Source organism: Dermacentor andersoni, chromosome 4 (assembly GCF_023375885.2).
Source record: "Dermacentor andersoni chromosome 4, qqDerAnde1_hic_scaffold, whole genome shotgun sequence".
In the NCBI taxonomy this organism is placed as follows: Eukaryota; Metazoa; Arthropoda; class Arachnida; order Ixodida; family Ixodidae; genus Dermacentor; species Dermacentor andersoni.
The window spans coordinates 102,339,762-102,357,800 of NC_092817.1; the positions used below are offsets into that span (position 1 = coordinate 102,339,762).

At 42.1% G+C, this 18,039-nt stretch overlaps 1 protein-coding gene across 2 annotated transcripts in view; it reads right to left on the reverse strand.

Annotated features, from left to right (window-relative positions):
* Positions 1-449: 449 nt before the first annotated feature.
* LOC129386282 (uncharacterized) overlaps positions 450-18,039 on the reverse strand; it is a 119,912-nt gene continuing 102,322 nt past the window's right edge. The window contains exons 4-5 of one of the 2 annotated variants that reach the window (XM_055074086.1): positions 1,671-1,735; positions 450-700 (exon numbers count right to left, since the gene is read on the reverse strand). In XM_055074086.1, the coding sequence (XP_054930061.1) occupies positions 623-700; positions 1,671-1,735 (143 nt within the window). In that variant the 3' untranslated portion in view covers positions 450-622. The remainder of the gene's footprint in view (positions 701-1,670; positions 1,736-18,039) is intronic. The other variant, XR_008613733.1, reaches the window with a different exon arrangement.

An 18,039-nucleotide genomic window follows, 5' to 3' on the forward strand; every position in this document is an offset into this window, starting at 1 on the left:
TAGGCAGAACCACAAGCTCTATCCTCGCTCTAAGTTATAATCTCCGGTTAGCACATTCCGGATGGCCGTCGCCAAGATGAAATCGAAAATCGACCGCCCTATTTTTTTCTCAGTGAAGCAACATCCTCCTTTCATGATCACTTTATCCGCCTTTTAAAGCTACTGGTCCTTTTGTTTCCTAAAACGTTGGGTTTCTGCTTACCTTTCGCCCTAGAGGTTCAATGAACAGTCTTAAAAGATCTGAGGCAATTTTCATAATTCCTTATTAGCAGTCAACGCAGCTGTTCACTGAACAGTTTCGAAATGCATTATACAGTTACCTTGGGGAACAAAAGAAGGGTAAATTTGAAAACGACAATATGCGTGAGTTTTTGTTGTCCGTGTTAACGCTGAGGCCCGCAACAGGCTTGGAAGAGGTAAAACATCACAGATAAAACACCATTCGGAAATTGAATAGGTAATCTTTTAATCAGAGACAAAAAGTGATGTCCACGAAAAGCCTACGTTCACATTTTGCTACATCCAAATGCAAAGAAAAATCTTGGAGCACACTTAAACTTCGGCTTTAAGAGCGGAACGTGACAGCTTTATTGGGCCCCGTTGATGCCGACACCGAAACCAGTTAATCTTCGACACAGGGCCCGAAAGAAGAGTGGGCCAATCCCGGCGGCAGTGCAGGGCATAGCAACGACTCGTATCCCTGTAAGCCAGAGGATGCAAGCAGGAACTCATCAATGGTTTATACCCCCGTAAGCAAGGAAAAAGGGATTTGTGTTTCAGTTTCCTCGTAATTAAATTGTGTTTTCGTGAGTAGTTAAAGTATTTTCTCGTACATTCAAATTACAGTCCGACGTTATTATGTTTGTAGGCTGTTTGTTAGTCAGACTTTACGAATTATCTGACGCATTTTACTTTAAGAAATTCGAATAGTTCAGTAACGTCTCTGCTCCACGCGGAAGGCCTGCATGGTTGTGGTTCGCGAGAACAATGCCACCGACGGCGATACAGAATATTCTGCTACACGGGGCCCTCAACACTATCGCGTTAAATAGTATTCTACGGTTAACTTATTCTAAAATACGCTAAGTCACAGTATTTATGGAAAATGACAAGAACAGACATAATGGAGGACGAGACCACGCGAGAGAGTGTTCGCTTGTCCTGTGTGCTGTGTTTGGGTCATTTACCATGATTACTCTCACTAATCGCAATTTAATAAAGTAACACCAACTATCCCAGTTCATCACATAATTCTAAGGTTAGCTTACTTCGCACATAAATTTACAAGGACTAGATTTTAAGGAGACGTTTGCACCCCTCGAAGTAATTTCAGTTATGTCATAGCGAACAACAAATTAAAAAAAAAGACATTGCAGAATGGACGGTGCCAACTTCAGGAGGTGTAAGAATATATCATGTGGTGGTTGCCTTATACTACGAAAGAAAAGAAGAAAGATAGCCGAAAGAAAAGAAAGCCGAGATACATTGATTACTTAATGCCATTGGCGCGGTTGCAGTTACTTCTATTGGTGTTAACACTGCAGTGTCGTTTTCGGGTACTTGTCCCAACCACGCAACGCTAGATGTCACTACATAACTACCGTACTAATAATAATTTCAAAACTGGACTGAGTAGTTCGACACCTAAATGAAGCAATAGGAGGCTTTACCTGAGCACTTGTAATAGAAAACTCCTTCGAAATCACCATGTCTGTGCTTCCTATTTCTTGAACATCTGAGCAAGACAATGAGAAAAGCACATTGAGAGAAGTTATCCAAGACCACTAATATAAACGGGTTGACACGTGAAGAGGAGAATCAGAGTAATATGCCGCAAGTAGTGTTGAAAAAGGTCGGTGCATTTCTTTTCTGTTGAGACTTGCCTTCTTAAGAAGCGTCTTGCAGTTCCCTGAAATATATGTGCGTGAATTTCAAGGAGCAACTTTAACCTTCTGTTATGTATGCGTTTGTTCTTGCTTATGTGATGGACGAGCACGGGCAAGCTCAATCGCAGATTGAGTCATCTAATATTTTTGCAAGAGCTTTTCAGTAACCGGAATCACTGAGCGTGGCTCCTGATACAATTTATTTTGCTTCATCTGAAGAAAGGACATGATGGCGGCTTTTATTATTTAATAAAATCAAGCAGATCAAGAAAGCAAGGTCGCCATATGGTAAAACGTCAAGGATGACAAGCATGACTTGTGTCCATATAGTATAGTAGCAAGCAATCGGGAGTAATCTTGAACAGAGAATTTGACTATTTGATTATCTCCAGTCCACTTTAAAGAGTAGGAAGTAGTTGCCATGATTACCATGCAGATTTCGCTTAAGCTAGACATGCAGATTCATAGTATATAAAACACGGAAATTGCCTAGGTCGAGCGCTTTGGGCACAGGGAAAGAAAACGGTTCCAAGGTATACAAAGAGAGCCACCTTTTCGGTGATGATTGCTTGCCAGCCACGGTAGCAGAGCGCCTCCGCCTCTGTTTGAGTGGTGTCTCAAGTCATTATGCCCCGACGAAAGTAATCGTTTACTGGATTGATTCTACTGCGCTATATACGTGTGGTGCTCGTGCGTGTGATTTTTGCTAGTTATGAACGACGGAGGTGCTTGAAGTGACTCTTGAATGGGTTAGCGAATGTCTGAAAGAGGCATAGGCTGATGAGTATCAACACTTTCTAAGGTTTACAAGTGAGTGTCGGCTTATCAGCTTGGTATTATAGATGTTTGCGATTAGACGTGTACGTTAGTTTCCGCTTGTCTTTATTGTCTAGGTAATAAACGGTGCACATTAGACTAGGCATCTGAATAGGCGTATTTTGTTCAATGCAGTCATTCTTTATATACCAGGTGTTTCTGGATAGACCTCAAGTAATTTTAACAATTGCATGTGTCAGAAAGCATAATCCTATTTCTTCAGCTGGTCTGCTCGAAGAAGCAGACATTATTTGCACTCAAAATGAAAATTCATGATCAATTACCAACAAAAATATGTTAAATACGTTTTTAACTAATTGTCTTTAACTAATTGTCTTACGACACATGTTGCACTTTAGAATTTTTAGCTCATGAGACTAGGTCTAGGATGAGACTGTGGTATATGCACATGAATATAATTATGTGGATGACACCATTCTTCATATGCGCCATCAAACTTGCAGTAGAAATGCATGGTTGTATCACTTACTTTCTGAACAAAACACGATTTTATGCGTTGAAACACAAAAGTAAGTGAATCCACAATTTACTTCGGCGATAATTATATTTCGGTAATTATTAGCTGGAAACTGGTGTCATCCTGAGAATTCCTTCAGGTGGAACTGCCCCGGCAAACAAACTCCCCAGCTACAATTCGTAAACAACAATATGAACCGTAAGGTAATTATTTAAGACTTCATTATTGCATTTTTTATACTTCGCCGAAGATGTATTTCAAGTCCTCTTGCAAGTATTGTTCGTCTCTGTGAGGAAACCAGCTCAAGGTCTTCAATTGTGCTAACAGCCGCATGCGGTTTTTAAAAATTGCCTAATGTATACGTAGAAGTGCCTGGTATACATGATTGACCAATTTTCTTTGTATCATAAACGAAACGAGGCGAATACAAATAAAAAAGCCGCTTCTTGTGGAAGATGCATGTTTTCATACTTGACTTTCGTCAGAGTGAGATAAAAAGTTTAAAGATGCTCTCATGCTAATTATTTTGGACATAGTTTTCTGGTGATCTGCAGTTGAATTAGTTAAAAATCTTGGATAAGTTCTTCAAGGTAGCATTCGAGCGCTGGGTCTCGTGTTTGGCGATGCTATACTTGAAACCTGTTCAGGTTCTACTGTCGGCAGACGAATAATTACACCAGACTTTTTTACGTTCTCGATGATGACAACAGAGCTTAGGAATTGGTTTACATTGCACAATATCTTGTGCTTATGGCAGGGTTTTATGAAGCAAACTTTCAAAATACATAAGATAATGTTTCAAAGAATACAGTTGTGTCGTCCATAATAATCAAGCTGAAATAGCGTCAAATCACGTGAGCAAAGGATGTGGGCTATTACACGAGAAGAAAGTTGTAGTTTACAAGCTGGAGGTACAGTGTTGTACGGCACTGCATCTTGAAAATTTGGTCTACCTTCTTTTGACATAAAAAATGTAAATGCCTAACCTATACTCATTCTTGGGAATAGTGAATTCAAATGCTAATAAAGAAAGCGCAATTCTTTTTCAAGTAATCATGCGCTAAAGTCCTTAGGGGCGGCGTTGAAAAATAATATGCAAAAGTCTAAAGTAATCTGGAATAGCCCGGTAACAAAAAGGTAGCTCATGCCAAGTAGTGAATCTCTAAGTTCTCTTGGGCAGTACGTTTATGTAGGCCAAACATTCATACTGGATCCAGTTAATGTGAACGAAGTCTACAGACGAATAGAAATGGGTTGAATAAGGCGGGCACTGTCACGCGAGCGCATTCTATTGCTCACACTCTAATCTTGGTTTATTGCAAAATTTCCGTACACCAGGTTAGACGTTTCAATCGATAGTTAAAGTACTAATAGTACTTTTCTTGTTTTCAGTTATTGGAATGCCTTTTTGAGGAAATGTTCCCTTTTAGAGGCACGGCCCTGGCAGAAGCTTGCTACTGAGCGGTGCGGAAAAGAAGCCGCATTGTGGTACACGCTTTAAAAATTTTACACCCTTTGGGGCTTATCTTCTTCCACAAGAATAATCGTCGTCTGTCTTATCCGCATTTGCTTTCTTTAACGCTGCGTGCCCAGTACTTCCAAGTCATGAACGGCATGCGCGTTATCTGCTCGATATAGTATTCTCTACAGGAAAGTATCGAGTGCAGCGTTTTCAAGAAAGGAAACGCAGGCGAGGCAGATAATGATTATTCTTGTAGGACAAATATAGACCGCGAAGGGCGCAACTGATATAAAGGTGTACTAGGGTGAAGGAAAACTATTTTATCTTCTTGCTAAAGCATGTCGTCAACATTCTAAATGGAAATACTTAATGGAAACAACTTTATGAAAACGTTATTGAATGTCCACAATAAAGTGAAAAAGCAAGCTATGATTAGTCTTCTCAATAATAATATGCTCAGCTTCAAAGCACGTAATTTCCACTTTCTTATGAGTGATGCAGTTCAGTGAAAAACTTGACGAGGGCATAAACTTGATGCGTTGTAGCATCAGGTAACATTAACAAGCCAGTGAGGGGTTGAATAATACCTTCGGACGTCGAACCACGCGACAACAAGAAATGAAGCCGATTTTGTGCTGCCTCCGTGATGCGACATCCAGGAGTTTAGGTTATTCTAAAGCAACCTCTAAAATTCCTCAGTAAAGGAAACATTTCCTATGAAATATTCGGATATGAATCCCTTTAGTAACAAAGCCAAGCCATTTCAACCTTCACAGGACAGGAAGAGGCTGAAGACAAGCAAGGATGACCGCGATATTGTGTAACGCCGAGGTCTGCCAAAGGCGAAAACATTATGGTGAGTGAGTACGACACGGGGGCACACAAAAAAAGGAGTAAAACAAAAAATGCTACAGTCCTCGGAGGTAGTAGCACCAAGAAAGGGGCGGAGGTGGGGGAGTGGGAGCAGCACATGACAAACACAGGCAGCACTCGAGCGGAACTTGGTTGGTCTTGAGTTCTCAAAAGAAGCCAACGTGGTCAGTGGCTGGCGGCGAGTATTTATGTGTCACCGCAACGTGCTGCCGGTTCTCTCCTATTTTTCACCTTCCCCCACTAACTGTACGCACACACTGTCTCTTGCTCATGCTCTATTCTACCGTTCTTTTTACTGACTTTTCTTACCCACCCCCCACCCCCCCAAAAAGAACATAGTGCTCCATTAACACATCTGCGCTGAAAATTTAGCCACCTTTCTAAAAAGCAATTGTGGCGCAGGTCACGGCGTTCGACCGGCAATTTCAATCTGCACATACTTTCCTTTACTTTGAAGCGACAGCCTGAAAGCCTGCCCTCATGCTCCCGTGCTTAGTGTAGCTTGTTCTGCACGGGCCTTTGCATTTTTCTATAATTACTGCTTCTGCTTGCGTTTCTGGCCGTCTATCTCAGCGTAACGTACCAGCTAAGTTAGATCAATATCGCGATCAAATACGACACCCTCAGCAGTGTATGTGCGGGGACCAGTTTAAGGCCACAAATGTGGCAAGTCTTCCTACGTGCGAGAAAAGGCGGAATTGTGCTGTCCAGAGAGGCTTCCGGACCAAAAATGAATCAACGAACGAATGAATGAATGAATGAATGAATGAATGAATGAATGATAATACTAAATGACCAAATAACTAAATAAATAAATAATCTTTATTATATCAAGAAAGAAAAGAATCAGTATCAAACTCGAAGTAGTAATAACAGTGTTATCATCGTGGTGCTATACACCAAGTGTGAATGAAACCATTGTGTGCATTGTGATTGAGTTTTGTGATGTCACGTTGCATGGTGCGGGCTCAGAAAAGAATGACAAGAAGTTCGCCCTCGTGTAAGTCGACAATACAGAGCTCTTACTGGTCCGAGTACGACTTTAAAAAGGAAAAAGAAGTAGTTTCCCTCGAAAGCTAAATATTGATTGTGATCGCAAATTATTAGGCAGCTATACGAAGTAAGTATACTAGATTTATCTGTCGTATTAACCTGCAAACATTCGCCTACAAATTAAATTAACAAGAATGGTGTTACGCGCGCACAGGCAAACATGAACACATCTCACTCGATGACCGCAGACACTGGCTCTCAAAACGCTAGCGTGAGAAAAAGCGACAGCAACAGCGAGCGAATTGCCCTTCCTGCTGCCATTCGATTCCGCCCCAACTAAGCGGAAAGAAAGGTGCACGCGGCACTACCACCCCACCGTGCACCTAGACTCTGCACGCACTGCAGATCGCTTTCAAGATAGTGCCCACGCAGCCGCCGCCGAATTGGAAGCACCCTGCCCTACCCCATCACCCACTACCACTTGGTGCCTTGCGCCAGATGAAAGGCGGCGCGCTACCAACCCATCGTCCTCCCCTACGCGCGCGCGAGGATTTTCGGCCCACCCTCGCATTCTTTCCCACCCGTGTTTGTCGTTTCTGTGCTCGTCCACGTCTTCTACGGGCAGTTTTTTGTTAATGTGGTACGAGTCCATGAGCCGCGCGCCCGAGATGTTATCGAATATTATAGGGAGCGTCATGGCGACGCCGACGGTGATTGCGTAAATGCGCCTGTAGTGTACATATATTTACTATGGCAATAAAAACTGCGTGATCTCAAAACTGCAAATATGTATTGACTCAGTATGGCACTGCAACGACTGTTCAAGAAACTAAAGTGCTCGTAATTGTTGCAGAATTTATATGCAGAACGACCACGATTTCGAGGCACGGTGAGCTTATTCAGTGGCTGCAGTAGGCTTGCGCAGGTACTGTGACAACTTATCCCTTCTTTACTGCGGTCAAAAGCACACAAGGCTGTAAACGCAAGAATTCGTACCGGCAGAGAACACCGATTTGAGAAAGGCCATCCCACCATGTAATTTACGAGGATTCAATAAAAAAAATTACCGCACGAAGAAGTAATTTAGCTAAAGAAAAAACGACCGAATAGGAAGGTGTGAGTAAAAGCAGAAAGAGGTCGCAAGAAAGAGTGCTGTCACTGACGGATGGAAGCATACACCGTTTAGAGCTTAGGTGCTTCCGCGATCATACGGGGGTGAAAGCACTGCGCTTAACTTAAAGCACCGGTGGAAAACTTCGTGTTGCTCTGGTGACGACGCTTCATACCCATAACCTGTGGTTTCTTGTAACATGCTGCGGCGTTGTCACTCACTTTTGGCAATTCCGCGCTTGTATCTGTCGCTCTATTAGATGAGACGCCACCTGGATCCCGAGCGTGAGCACTGATGGTTCATTTTGGCTCACTGAACCAGTTATCACCGACCCGCTGCTTGAACATTTAAAGCTCACTGATGGAGTTTTTTTTTTTTTCTTTGTGGCTTGGTTGGTGCCCTTCAATTATATTGTTTTCGGTTAGTTGTTTTCAATAGTCAATTTTTATTTATTGTTCTTAGTTCGATCTTCTCAAAAACAAACCACCTGAGTTTAGTTCCGATCTTCACCTAAAGGATGGCTGAATATATTGCGGCTGGCGGCCCTCGTCGTTTCTATGCATTTAGGGACATACCACGGCACGTATGGGGTGCCGTACCCCGAACTTGGTGGGCCTACGAGAAGTAGGCGTATGGTATAGTCACGCCGTAGGCCCACCTCGAGTACAGACCTCAGCATAGTGCTATTCAAGTCCCCTCGATGTCATTCCTGGCGGTGAGATTTCGTATTGTAGTCGCTGACCAAGCCACACTACTCCCCGCAGCTTCCAGTCAACTGCACTCGAGCGGAAAGTTATTACTTTTCCATGATTTATGTCGCGTATTCTTTACGTAGGCCAGTGTACCAGATCTCGCAGCGAATCTATGACTTGTATTTTTGGTAGAATTTCATGAAATCCGCAGAAAACGTAATTAATGCTCAACTATCAATGGCAGTCTTGATTTCAGGAGATTCCAAGCTTGTTCTTATATTTCTTTATCTAATAAAATGGCAGCTTAGGCATCCTGAGTACAAGACCACTGTCGCGTTGTCGTGCCATTGTTGCAGTGCAAGCAAAATTACATATTTATTCCAGGTTATTTGCTTCATATATTATTCATTTCCATTTGGTAGGGTCGACTACTACGCAAATAATTATTACAGATGTAGTTATTACAAAATAAAGTTATTTGCAACATTGCAAATATGGATTATCTCGAACAGAACATTATTTCCAGTCTTGCAACATTATGTAAACACAGCATATGTATCAATTTCGTGTCTTGGCCTCATTCTATGCATCTTCACCCACTCTCAACCATTTCATGACTTAAATTGCATTGCTACAACTGTATAATGATATTCGCACACATAGCACTGACTTATAGCTAATGCCATGTTTTTGTACTTGTTATAAATTTGCAATCCTTGAAACATAACCCTCCATTATTCTTTAATAGATATAAAGATATGGCGATACCGACATTAATATTACTACGTTTACTTTTTTAAATAAATTATTTTGGCGTACGTTCATGTATGTTCTTGGGACATGGGCAAACTTATCTCGCTATTTCTTCTTCACGTTGTAATGTTTTGTACAGTGACTAATTTCCGGTTGAATGGTTTGATGATTAACATATGTCTAACGTAATTCTGTTGATCTGTTATTTTATTGCTCTGTTACCTGCTGATACATTTGCTGTATTCTCTGTGCTACCATTTCGGCTAGTATTTTTACAATACGCTTGCTTACGTATCTAGTATTGCACATTTTAGTACTGTAACACGTTTACTCTTTTTCTTGTGTTATCATTGCTTCTTAAGATTTCGTACGACGCATTACATTGTTCTTATTCCTTATGATCTGTTATTTTTAATGCTCTGGGGGTTACCTAGTTATACGCATCTGTTTATAGTTTGACACGGACATCGAGGTCTGGGGCGCAGCGTGTGCATGAAGTTAAGCCCCAACTAGACGTACGCGTTGGTACACGTTGGAACGCGTCCGCGCGTCGCGCCCGGCGAAGGAAGAGGGCGCGGAGTCAAACAATGCACGAGTTACCACGCATTGCCGTGTGTTTCGTCGAGGCGGCGCAGTGTTGCTAGATGCCTGCGTTCAAGGCAGCCCAGCCTTCACTAAACGGCCGCGTTTAGCAATGTACTAAAGATGGCAATAAAACACAACAAGTATATCTTAAAATTTGTTTTTATATTTTAGAAAAGATATTGCAGAAGTCCTAGTGTTTCAGTCAGCTCAGCTGTGACTTAATACGGAGCATTGGGAACTCGGTGAGACCTGCAGCAGCGTCGGCCTAGCGCGCTCTGTGCGCTCTGTTCTTTACGCGTGCTACACGCTGTGTCACGTCTCGAACTTCGGCGATGAACATTTCGTTATTAATGCACCCATTGAGGCTGAAGACTTCAGCGGCTGCCATCATAAAATACAAAACCCCTTGGGGAACTCCGATCACAGCGCACACAGCTTGCCCTGGCTTGCCTGCACGCCACTTGAAAAATCGTTCCCGAAGTCACGTCAGTTCGCCGTGGTCACGTGAAGCGCGTCGGGCTGGTGACGCGAGCGGCAGCTTCCAGCGCAGGCGCAAAAAACCTAGCAGTGGAAGGTCTCCACGCCGCAGCGCGTCGAGATGCGATGCAGCCTCTGCGCCTGGCGCCGTACGCGTTCAGACGCGGTGTGGCGCGTGCGGCCGCGTACCGGCGCGTACGTCTGGTTGGCGCTTACAGCCCTGCATTGTATCCAGTTTCTGGGCCTCTGTAAAGCTGCCTACCACTGCTTTTAGCCGTGAAAATCATTACAAACATGTTTGCAAAAGTAAAGAATTCGAAATGTTTTTTTACTATTACATAGTTATACAGGTCTCACAATGGTGCTTTAATTACTGTACTGGACTGTATTACCTAAGGGTTGACATTTGTTGAGAGCTCCTTGTGTGACAAAAATTATTACAATCCTTTCTGAAAACTACAAACAGATGTTGGACCGGTCTTATGCTCATAAACGTACGTAATCGGCGCCACGGCACATAACAATGGTGTACAAGATGATGACGCTCAGCTAAATAGAAGCTAAAGCATTCAGATCCTCTTCTTTTCATCTTCAATAGATACCTATTTGAGAAGCTCGAATCAAAGTTAGCAATGCAACTTCGCCGATACATATGAACAAACTCGACCATATGTTTTCTTCGCACGAGCACTAAATGTGAGTTGAGAATCAGGAGATGCGCCGTGTCTTGTTGGCTTAAGGGTACCTGCAAAATGAAGACAACTAACCACGTATTTTCTACTCCCATGCATGCGCAAGTGATGCGAATGCGAAGCTAACGGTACCTAATGCACTTTCGCACTAATGTGTTTCTCAATGCAGGTTTTACTCAAGTACATCGAGTGAGGCTGCTGCACTTTACTTGGCTTTCATCTTATCTGCATTCAATTCTCTAATGTGCCAAAGTTCCACTATTGATAAGTGCAGATCAACCGTGGTCACTGTCCAAACTGCCCCTAGTAGATCGATATAAGACAAATTAAAAGCGACAAAAGCGTTTCATAGATGCGTCAAAGCAATACCAATTGCAATAGTTAGAATATGTGCAAATAAAGAACCAGCATTTTAAATAATGATGCACTGATCTTAGTGAACTGAACTGTTTCGATGACGTGTCAGGCAGTAAGGCTCAAGGGACAGTATCGTTATGAAATTATCCAGCACTTCATCCATGAACCTTCCTTCGCGATTGTACGCCGTTGTTATTGCATATCACATTTACGAAATTATCTATGCTATTTTTCAGTGTTCTTCAATGAATCGTTTGCATCAAGACGCTACGAGCTCTAACTGCCACATATTTTTCATCTGTTTAGGCAACCAACGTTAGCCCGTAATTATAGTAAATCGGCTTCGGATGTCGCTGTCTGCTTGGCGTTTCCATCGTGTCGACAAAGACCAGTCATTTCTTGCATGCCTGGTCGCGGCAGGCCGCCCCACCTTCCAATTATGGCATGGTGGATAATTAATGTTTCCTTACATCCCCGGGTAAACGCACACTATGCAGAAACGCCATAAATAGCAATTTGCTGTGTATGTCTTATTGAAGATAACAAGGACGTAGCGTGATTGTCGCTACATGGTGAATGACAAGGCTAACAGACATAACAAAGAATGAACAAGCATGAAAATGGGTTAATGAATGCACTGCACACATGATTGCTTTAGAGAACAAGAAATGTAACAGTATGAGACATCGTGATGGCGTAAGAAAGAAGAACGACTAAAATGAGCGGCCTTTTGCGATGTCGCGGGTGTTATTTGTGTACCGCACGTGCTCGCCATGCGCGGGATCCTTTTCTCTTCTTATTCGTGCCTACACATATGGAACTGCAAGAAACCACCCTGCTACTGTTTTTTTTAACATTATCAAAATGTGTGTGTACTTAACGTCACATTTGCTTGAAAAGTAGAAGCAGTTTAGTTTCGGATTATTTCTGCAATTTAATTTCTGGCTCCATACTTCGGGGCGTATCAATTCATGTTCCATTTTTTCAAGGTTATACTGGCTGCCGGCTCGAATTTTCTTATATTCCCGCATCCAACTCACGAATATTGAACTGAGCACACCGTTTTTATAATTTTTTTCCGCTTCTTGAGGAGGGGGAGGAGGGGAAAATGTCATGCCGCGTGTCACTTTGTCACATAGGTTTGTGGCGAGGTCAAGGAATGCCAGGAAGATACAAAAGGTTGAGCTACGCACTCAAACTCGAGAACCATGGTAGTTTTGGTATCTTTCACGCACCTGGCATACATCATGTGCGTTTCACAAATTTTTCTTTTCGCGATCGGAACTCTGGGAGCTCAAAAATCTTAAGCAGTGGTTTCAAGAGACTTTCTAGAGATTTTGATGATATTGCTCCGCATTATTTGTACAGAGAGGGGCACGGATATGAAATGAAAGACAGCAAGGTTAGTCAGAAGAAATGTCGATTTACTGTTGTATACTATATTTGCAAAGACATAGTCCCCTCTTAACCATCCACACCTGGTAACAAGAACAACGATTTCCCGCATCTTGCTTTTTCATAAAATTTTCTTTCATAATCAAATACTTCGACAGGAACTCATCTCAGAACCTGCTTACTTTTCATCACCCAAATCACCCAAATAATGTAGCCGTCCCTCTGTGCCGGACTAATCTCCTTTTACAGTCTTTTTTTCCAAAGACTAGTAGAGAGTGGAATCACCTTCCCCACTCCATCGCTGCCACTAAGGACCAAGCGTTGTTCAGGTCTGCAGTTACTGAACATTTACTAATGTAGCTGCAAACTGTTTCTTTCCTATAATTTTTTTTATTGTTTTGTTTTGTATTTGCATTGTACCCACTCCCTCTGTAACGCCCGCTGGGTCTTGAGGGTATACTTATAAATAAATAAATAAATAAATAAATAAATAAATAAATAAATAATTACATGCGCAGCCATGACCTTTGCAGCGACTTTTTTACCCACAGAGTCCGCGTCTCCTAAAGGCAAATATCTGTGCCTGGAGACACCGGCACTGCATGGCCGCATAAGTCACGTCAGTCGTCATTGGGAGCAGTGATACAGTCATTTCAGAATCCCTTCATTTGATAGCCATAAAATCCTAATGCACTTCGCATCCTTGCTAGGGCCGCCATTTGACTGCCAGTGACATCGCAGAGTCATATCTTTAACGGGAGCCATACTGATGTGAAATTCTCTATCACATGAGTGCAACATGGCAGAACGAAAATAGTAAGCTATCTATTGAGTGCGAGCTCATTATTGCCCCAATCCACGTGTAAATAGCAGCTCTTAGCAGAAAGAAATATAGTTGAAATCCGATGACATCACTTACATGATTTATTAGAAGATATCCAGTTGATGTGATATATTCTGCTGCTTTGTACAAAAGAAACATAACGCAAGCGTCTTACCAATTATTTCTGTCACCTTAGTGGAAGGGAAGGAACTGGGCCAAGCTTCTGATTCCATTCTATGCTCAATTTAGTGCCGTGCAGGGAACTAACGCATAATTTTTACAATTAAGAAATAAAGCGAAGACTGTAGAATAGCCATTGCTGTATGAGTGTGCGTCTAACACAAAAATTAACAATTTGAAATTGTGTTATCCGCTCTGTGTATGATACCATGCAGTAAATAAAGAGAGGCGGAACCGGTGCTTCAACACTCGTTTTGATGTGGTAGATGTAGAAGGGTAAACCACAGCATATTGTATCTCCATTTGCAAGGGGCCAAACACCAGCACATGAAAGTAATCCACCCGTAGGAGCAGCGGCGTCACACTGGCCGGTGACAGTTGGGAAGCAGGAATTTCGTATATAAAGCTTCAAGCGAATTTCTTTGTGTGCCGGGACATTTCAGCTCCTATCGAAAAAAACTGCACAAAGCGAGTGCTAGCGGGCACATCAAGCAGTCTGTATACAGAGTACCGCCAGTAAACAACTATTTACAAATAAGCAAGAACTTCTAGCGTTCAGGTTTCGGATACGGCTAAAGACATTTCCCACGCTGTCACGAAGCATTCAGCAATTTGTCTTTACGAGTCACGCAGAGGTGGTGCCATTTCTTCAGTAGCAATGGTAGGCAAGGATACTTTCTCGCCCCCCCCCCCTTCCTCTTTAGATGGCACAGAAAAAAAAACAAAGTCTCACAGGTGACCCAAATGCTAATTTTAGCTTGGTGTGACGGAAGAATACCGACACGCAGAGCCTTAAGGTCATCCAGCATGTTAACACAATTTTTTTTTTCATCTCGCGGTCACCAAGCAATATCATACTACGTCAGGCTCGGCCATTAGAAAACGGTCATAGATAGTCTACATCCGGTCAGCACCGATCAACCAGCAGTCAGTGCCGTCTTTAAGACGCAAACGCCAAGGCTAGGCGTAGGAAAGGGAGAGCCATTTAGGGCCCCGATATTGTGCACACTCCTGGAGTTACAGCTCTTTTACTTGCTGAAAGGCGTACTTACTCGTATCCATTCCGGAGGGGACGAGGAGCATAAGCTTAGAAGTGAGTAGATGCGCTGCATTTATCATCCATTTGTAACGAATGAATTTCCACTATATTGTGAGTGGCTAGTTTTTGGCTGTATGAAAACCAGATCATCTGATACCCATGTCACGTCTTTGCGTAATGGAAGCCGATGAGACTATAACAAGTGTCGTGTAGAAAGCTCGATTATAAAGAAAGGTTCAATACCACGTTTATTTCGTATTGTAACATGCCAAATCTGGAATGAATTCATTCGTTGCCACTGTCTAGTAACGCATAGAATAACAAGGTCTTAGGTTGAATTACAAACTCCCACTTTCTAAACTCCTTTCTTTGCAGATGAGCTAAATGTAACACAACTGCACAAAGGCTACATCACACAATTAGGCCACATACAAAAATGTTTGATAGGCTCTCCTTGTATCACTTCAACCAATAGCTTTCGACTTCTTCTGAAGCATTGCGCATGTGATTTCCAAAATATCATATGAGGCGCGTATCATGTCAATTATTAGAAAGAATCAACTTATTCCCTGTTATAGGTACCACAGTCTATGTCCTTGAAGGTAACTGTTAAACTTATATGCAAAGAGCTCAAATTTGCAATACCAGGACCGGTTGGTTGGAATACGAAGAGAAATATCAATTTCCTAGTATCATTTAAGAGCCATTTCTGCATATCTTGCAGTGTAACCGTTTATTCAGTGGGCAAAGGCCGTAAATTAGTTCGAATACGTGACAGACATACAGCTGAAAATAAATGAGATATTTTTGAACAGTCCATGTACAATGGAGTCAGTCTTCCCGTTGTGCCCTAGGCCGTGCCCTAGAAATGTGCACGGAGTTGAGAAACTCGGAGCCACGACTTATTCTCAAAAATCGGCCCGCACACCTTCCGGAATGCATCGGTGTTGTTCTTCATAATTGTTCCTCTTGGTGGGACAGAAGTTCCGAATGCTCTAAGTGTATTAGTAAAGTGTAAACGTTAAAAAAATTCACGATGGCTTAGAATATTAAAGCTAAATTCTTCGGGAGAGCGTGTTTCAAATACTCTGTTTATTACTAAAAATCTATATAACTGCTTGAAATTTATATATCAGTGTGCTGTCTTGCTCTCTTGTTTAGTGTTGACCACAGTGATGACTCCCTATTGAGCGCATGTGTGGTTTCACTATAGGAGGCCAGGATTACACAGTCCTACCTCTACGAACAAGCTCTCAGCCTATCTATTCTAGGCGGGGCGGCACCCGCCCGGACCACTTGGTCTTGATAGCCATCTGCGACGTGTACAATGTCCGCCACGCGACGTGTTTTCGCTTAGCTCGCGTTTATATTAGAGGCAGCACGAAGGTCAATTCCCTCGATGCTGCAGCCTCGCTTACTTACTCCAGCGTTTTGACAGCGAGTTTCCAGATCATCGAGTGAGATGTGTTCACGTGTGCTTGTGCGCGCGTCACACCACGCATATTAATTTAGTTAGTATGCCTATGTTTACACCCTTATACAGCCGATGAATCTACTATGTTTACATAGTATAGCCGCCTGCTAATTTGCTGTCGAAATAGATGTGTATAGCCTTTCGGGCAAAACTACCACTTTTTTTAAAATGATACATAACTTCACCCCACGCTTGTAGCAGCTGAATTTGTCACCCCATTTTTGTACTGTTTGTTATTTTCAATCTTTATTGGGCTCCAGTTTTCAATAAACTTACAGTTTCAAGACAGCACTCGCGTTCTTCTGCTTGCCTCAGTATTTTTCGACTAGAAACCAGGAATATGCTCCAAGTCTAGAAGTACGGTTGTTTGGGCTATTTGATTAGATACAGCAATGGGGGGTCATAGCGATAAAAGACACGGATAAGAGCGAAACAATAGGACGAGCGCAAACTTTCAACTTGAATGTTAGCCCTCGTATGGTTGCCTCACCCTTGTCCGTGTCTTCCAGCACTATGGCCCCCATTGTTGTTCCAAGTCGCCCAGTTTTAAATTTTTATTCAGCTTATTTCTGTGAACCCGTCGTCGGCAACTTGTGGTTATATGTATCACTTCCATTGACCGGAACGTCTTTTCGAAATCCCTTTTCGTCCACGCCATCACTGAGACGCATTATTCTACTGCTCAATTATTCCTATCGATACTGCAGCTGTACAATGCAATTGTCTTTAGTTAACTGTGTGACAGATTTAAGTGTTGTAAAATAATGCAAACGGTACTATTATTGTTTTTAGGAATACACATGCTATCGTACATACACTTGTTTTGGACTGCATCAATACAACTACATCAGAACAACACCTACCTTTGCCAAATACTCTCGAATTCCGACACCGCTTCTCTAAAGGACTATTAATCTCGTAGTAATTGTTACACCAATCATCTTACTAATAACTTCGACTGCAGCACATATGGCTACTGCCTACGATTCGCAGTTACAGCAGCATTGCGTCAGTCGAATCAATTCTGTATAATAGGAAGAAAAACAGGACGCCGACCAAAATGGAGTTGTCTAAAAATTCTTAAACGTTTCGCTTCTGGAGAAAAGCCGAAACCTTTGTAATGTTGCGTGTGGAAGTTCAGACGTTTAAGAATTTTTATACAACCCCATTTTGGTCGGTGTTCTCTTTTTTTTTCCTATTATACTGTTACTTCCCGACCAGACGAGATTTCTTCAAACTGTTGATTTGAATCAATTCAGTGCTTTCAAATTTTCGCACCACATCATTCCACCTAGGGCTTAGCCATCATGGACTCCGTTTACTTTTTCTTGGAACACATTGTGTTACTTTTACAGGCTACTGATTTTCTGCTGTGATCTCCTATATACATTATAACCTTAATCTCAACTGCATCAGTTACCTGCACTTAGTTTCCAATGCGCACTATCGTCTCCCTCTCACTCAAAGTGGTGCCTTTGATTTCTTTGGACCGCCTAACCTGTCAACGATGTCAAAATTTTACCATAAACAATGAACCGTCGTTACTTCATAAAGCACGGGACGCTGCTTGTGTCATTTAAAAGTCAGCGTTTGGAAGTGTACGAAGAAGGCTATAGCTGAAGTGATGTATTTCTTATCATGTAGTAAGGAAAAATTTCTTTTACCGTGTCACCTGATAATATCTCAATATTTTAACGTTGTTGAATAACTTCTAGCCATTGAATAAAATATTACCAATTGTCGGGATGGACCACACCGAGCTGTATTATGAATTGTGAATTGTTAGCAGTGTAACTGTATCTCGTATTTATCACAACTGTTCCTTTCTTTTCTGCTTTTTCACGCTTTCTATTTACCTACATTGTCGGTTATTCAAACGAATATGAAGCAAACAATATTCCACTTATAATTCATAGTTCAGTACAGATTCATAGAAATAAAGTGCCGTCCTAG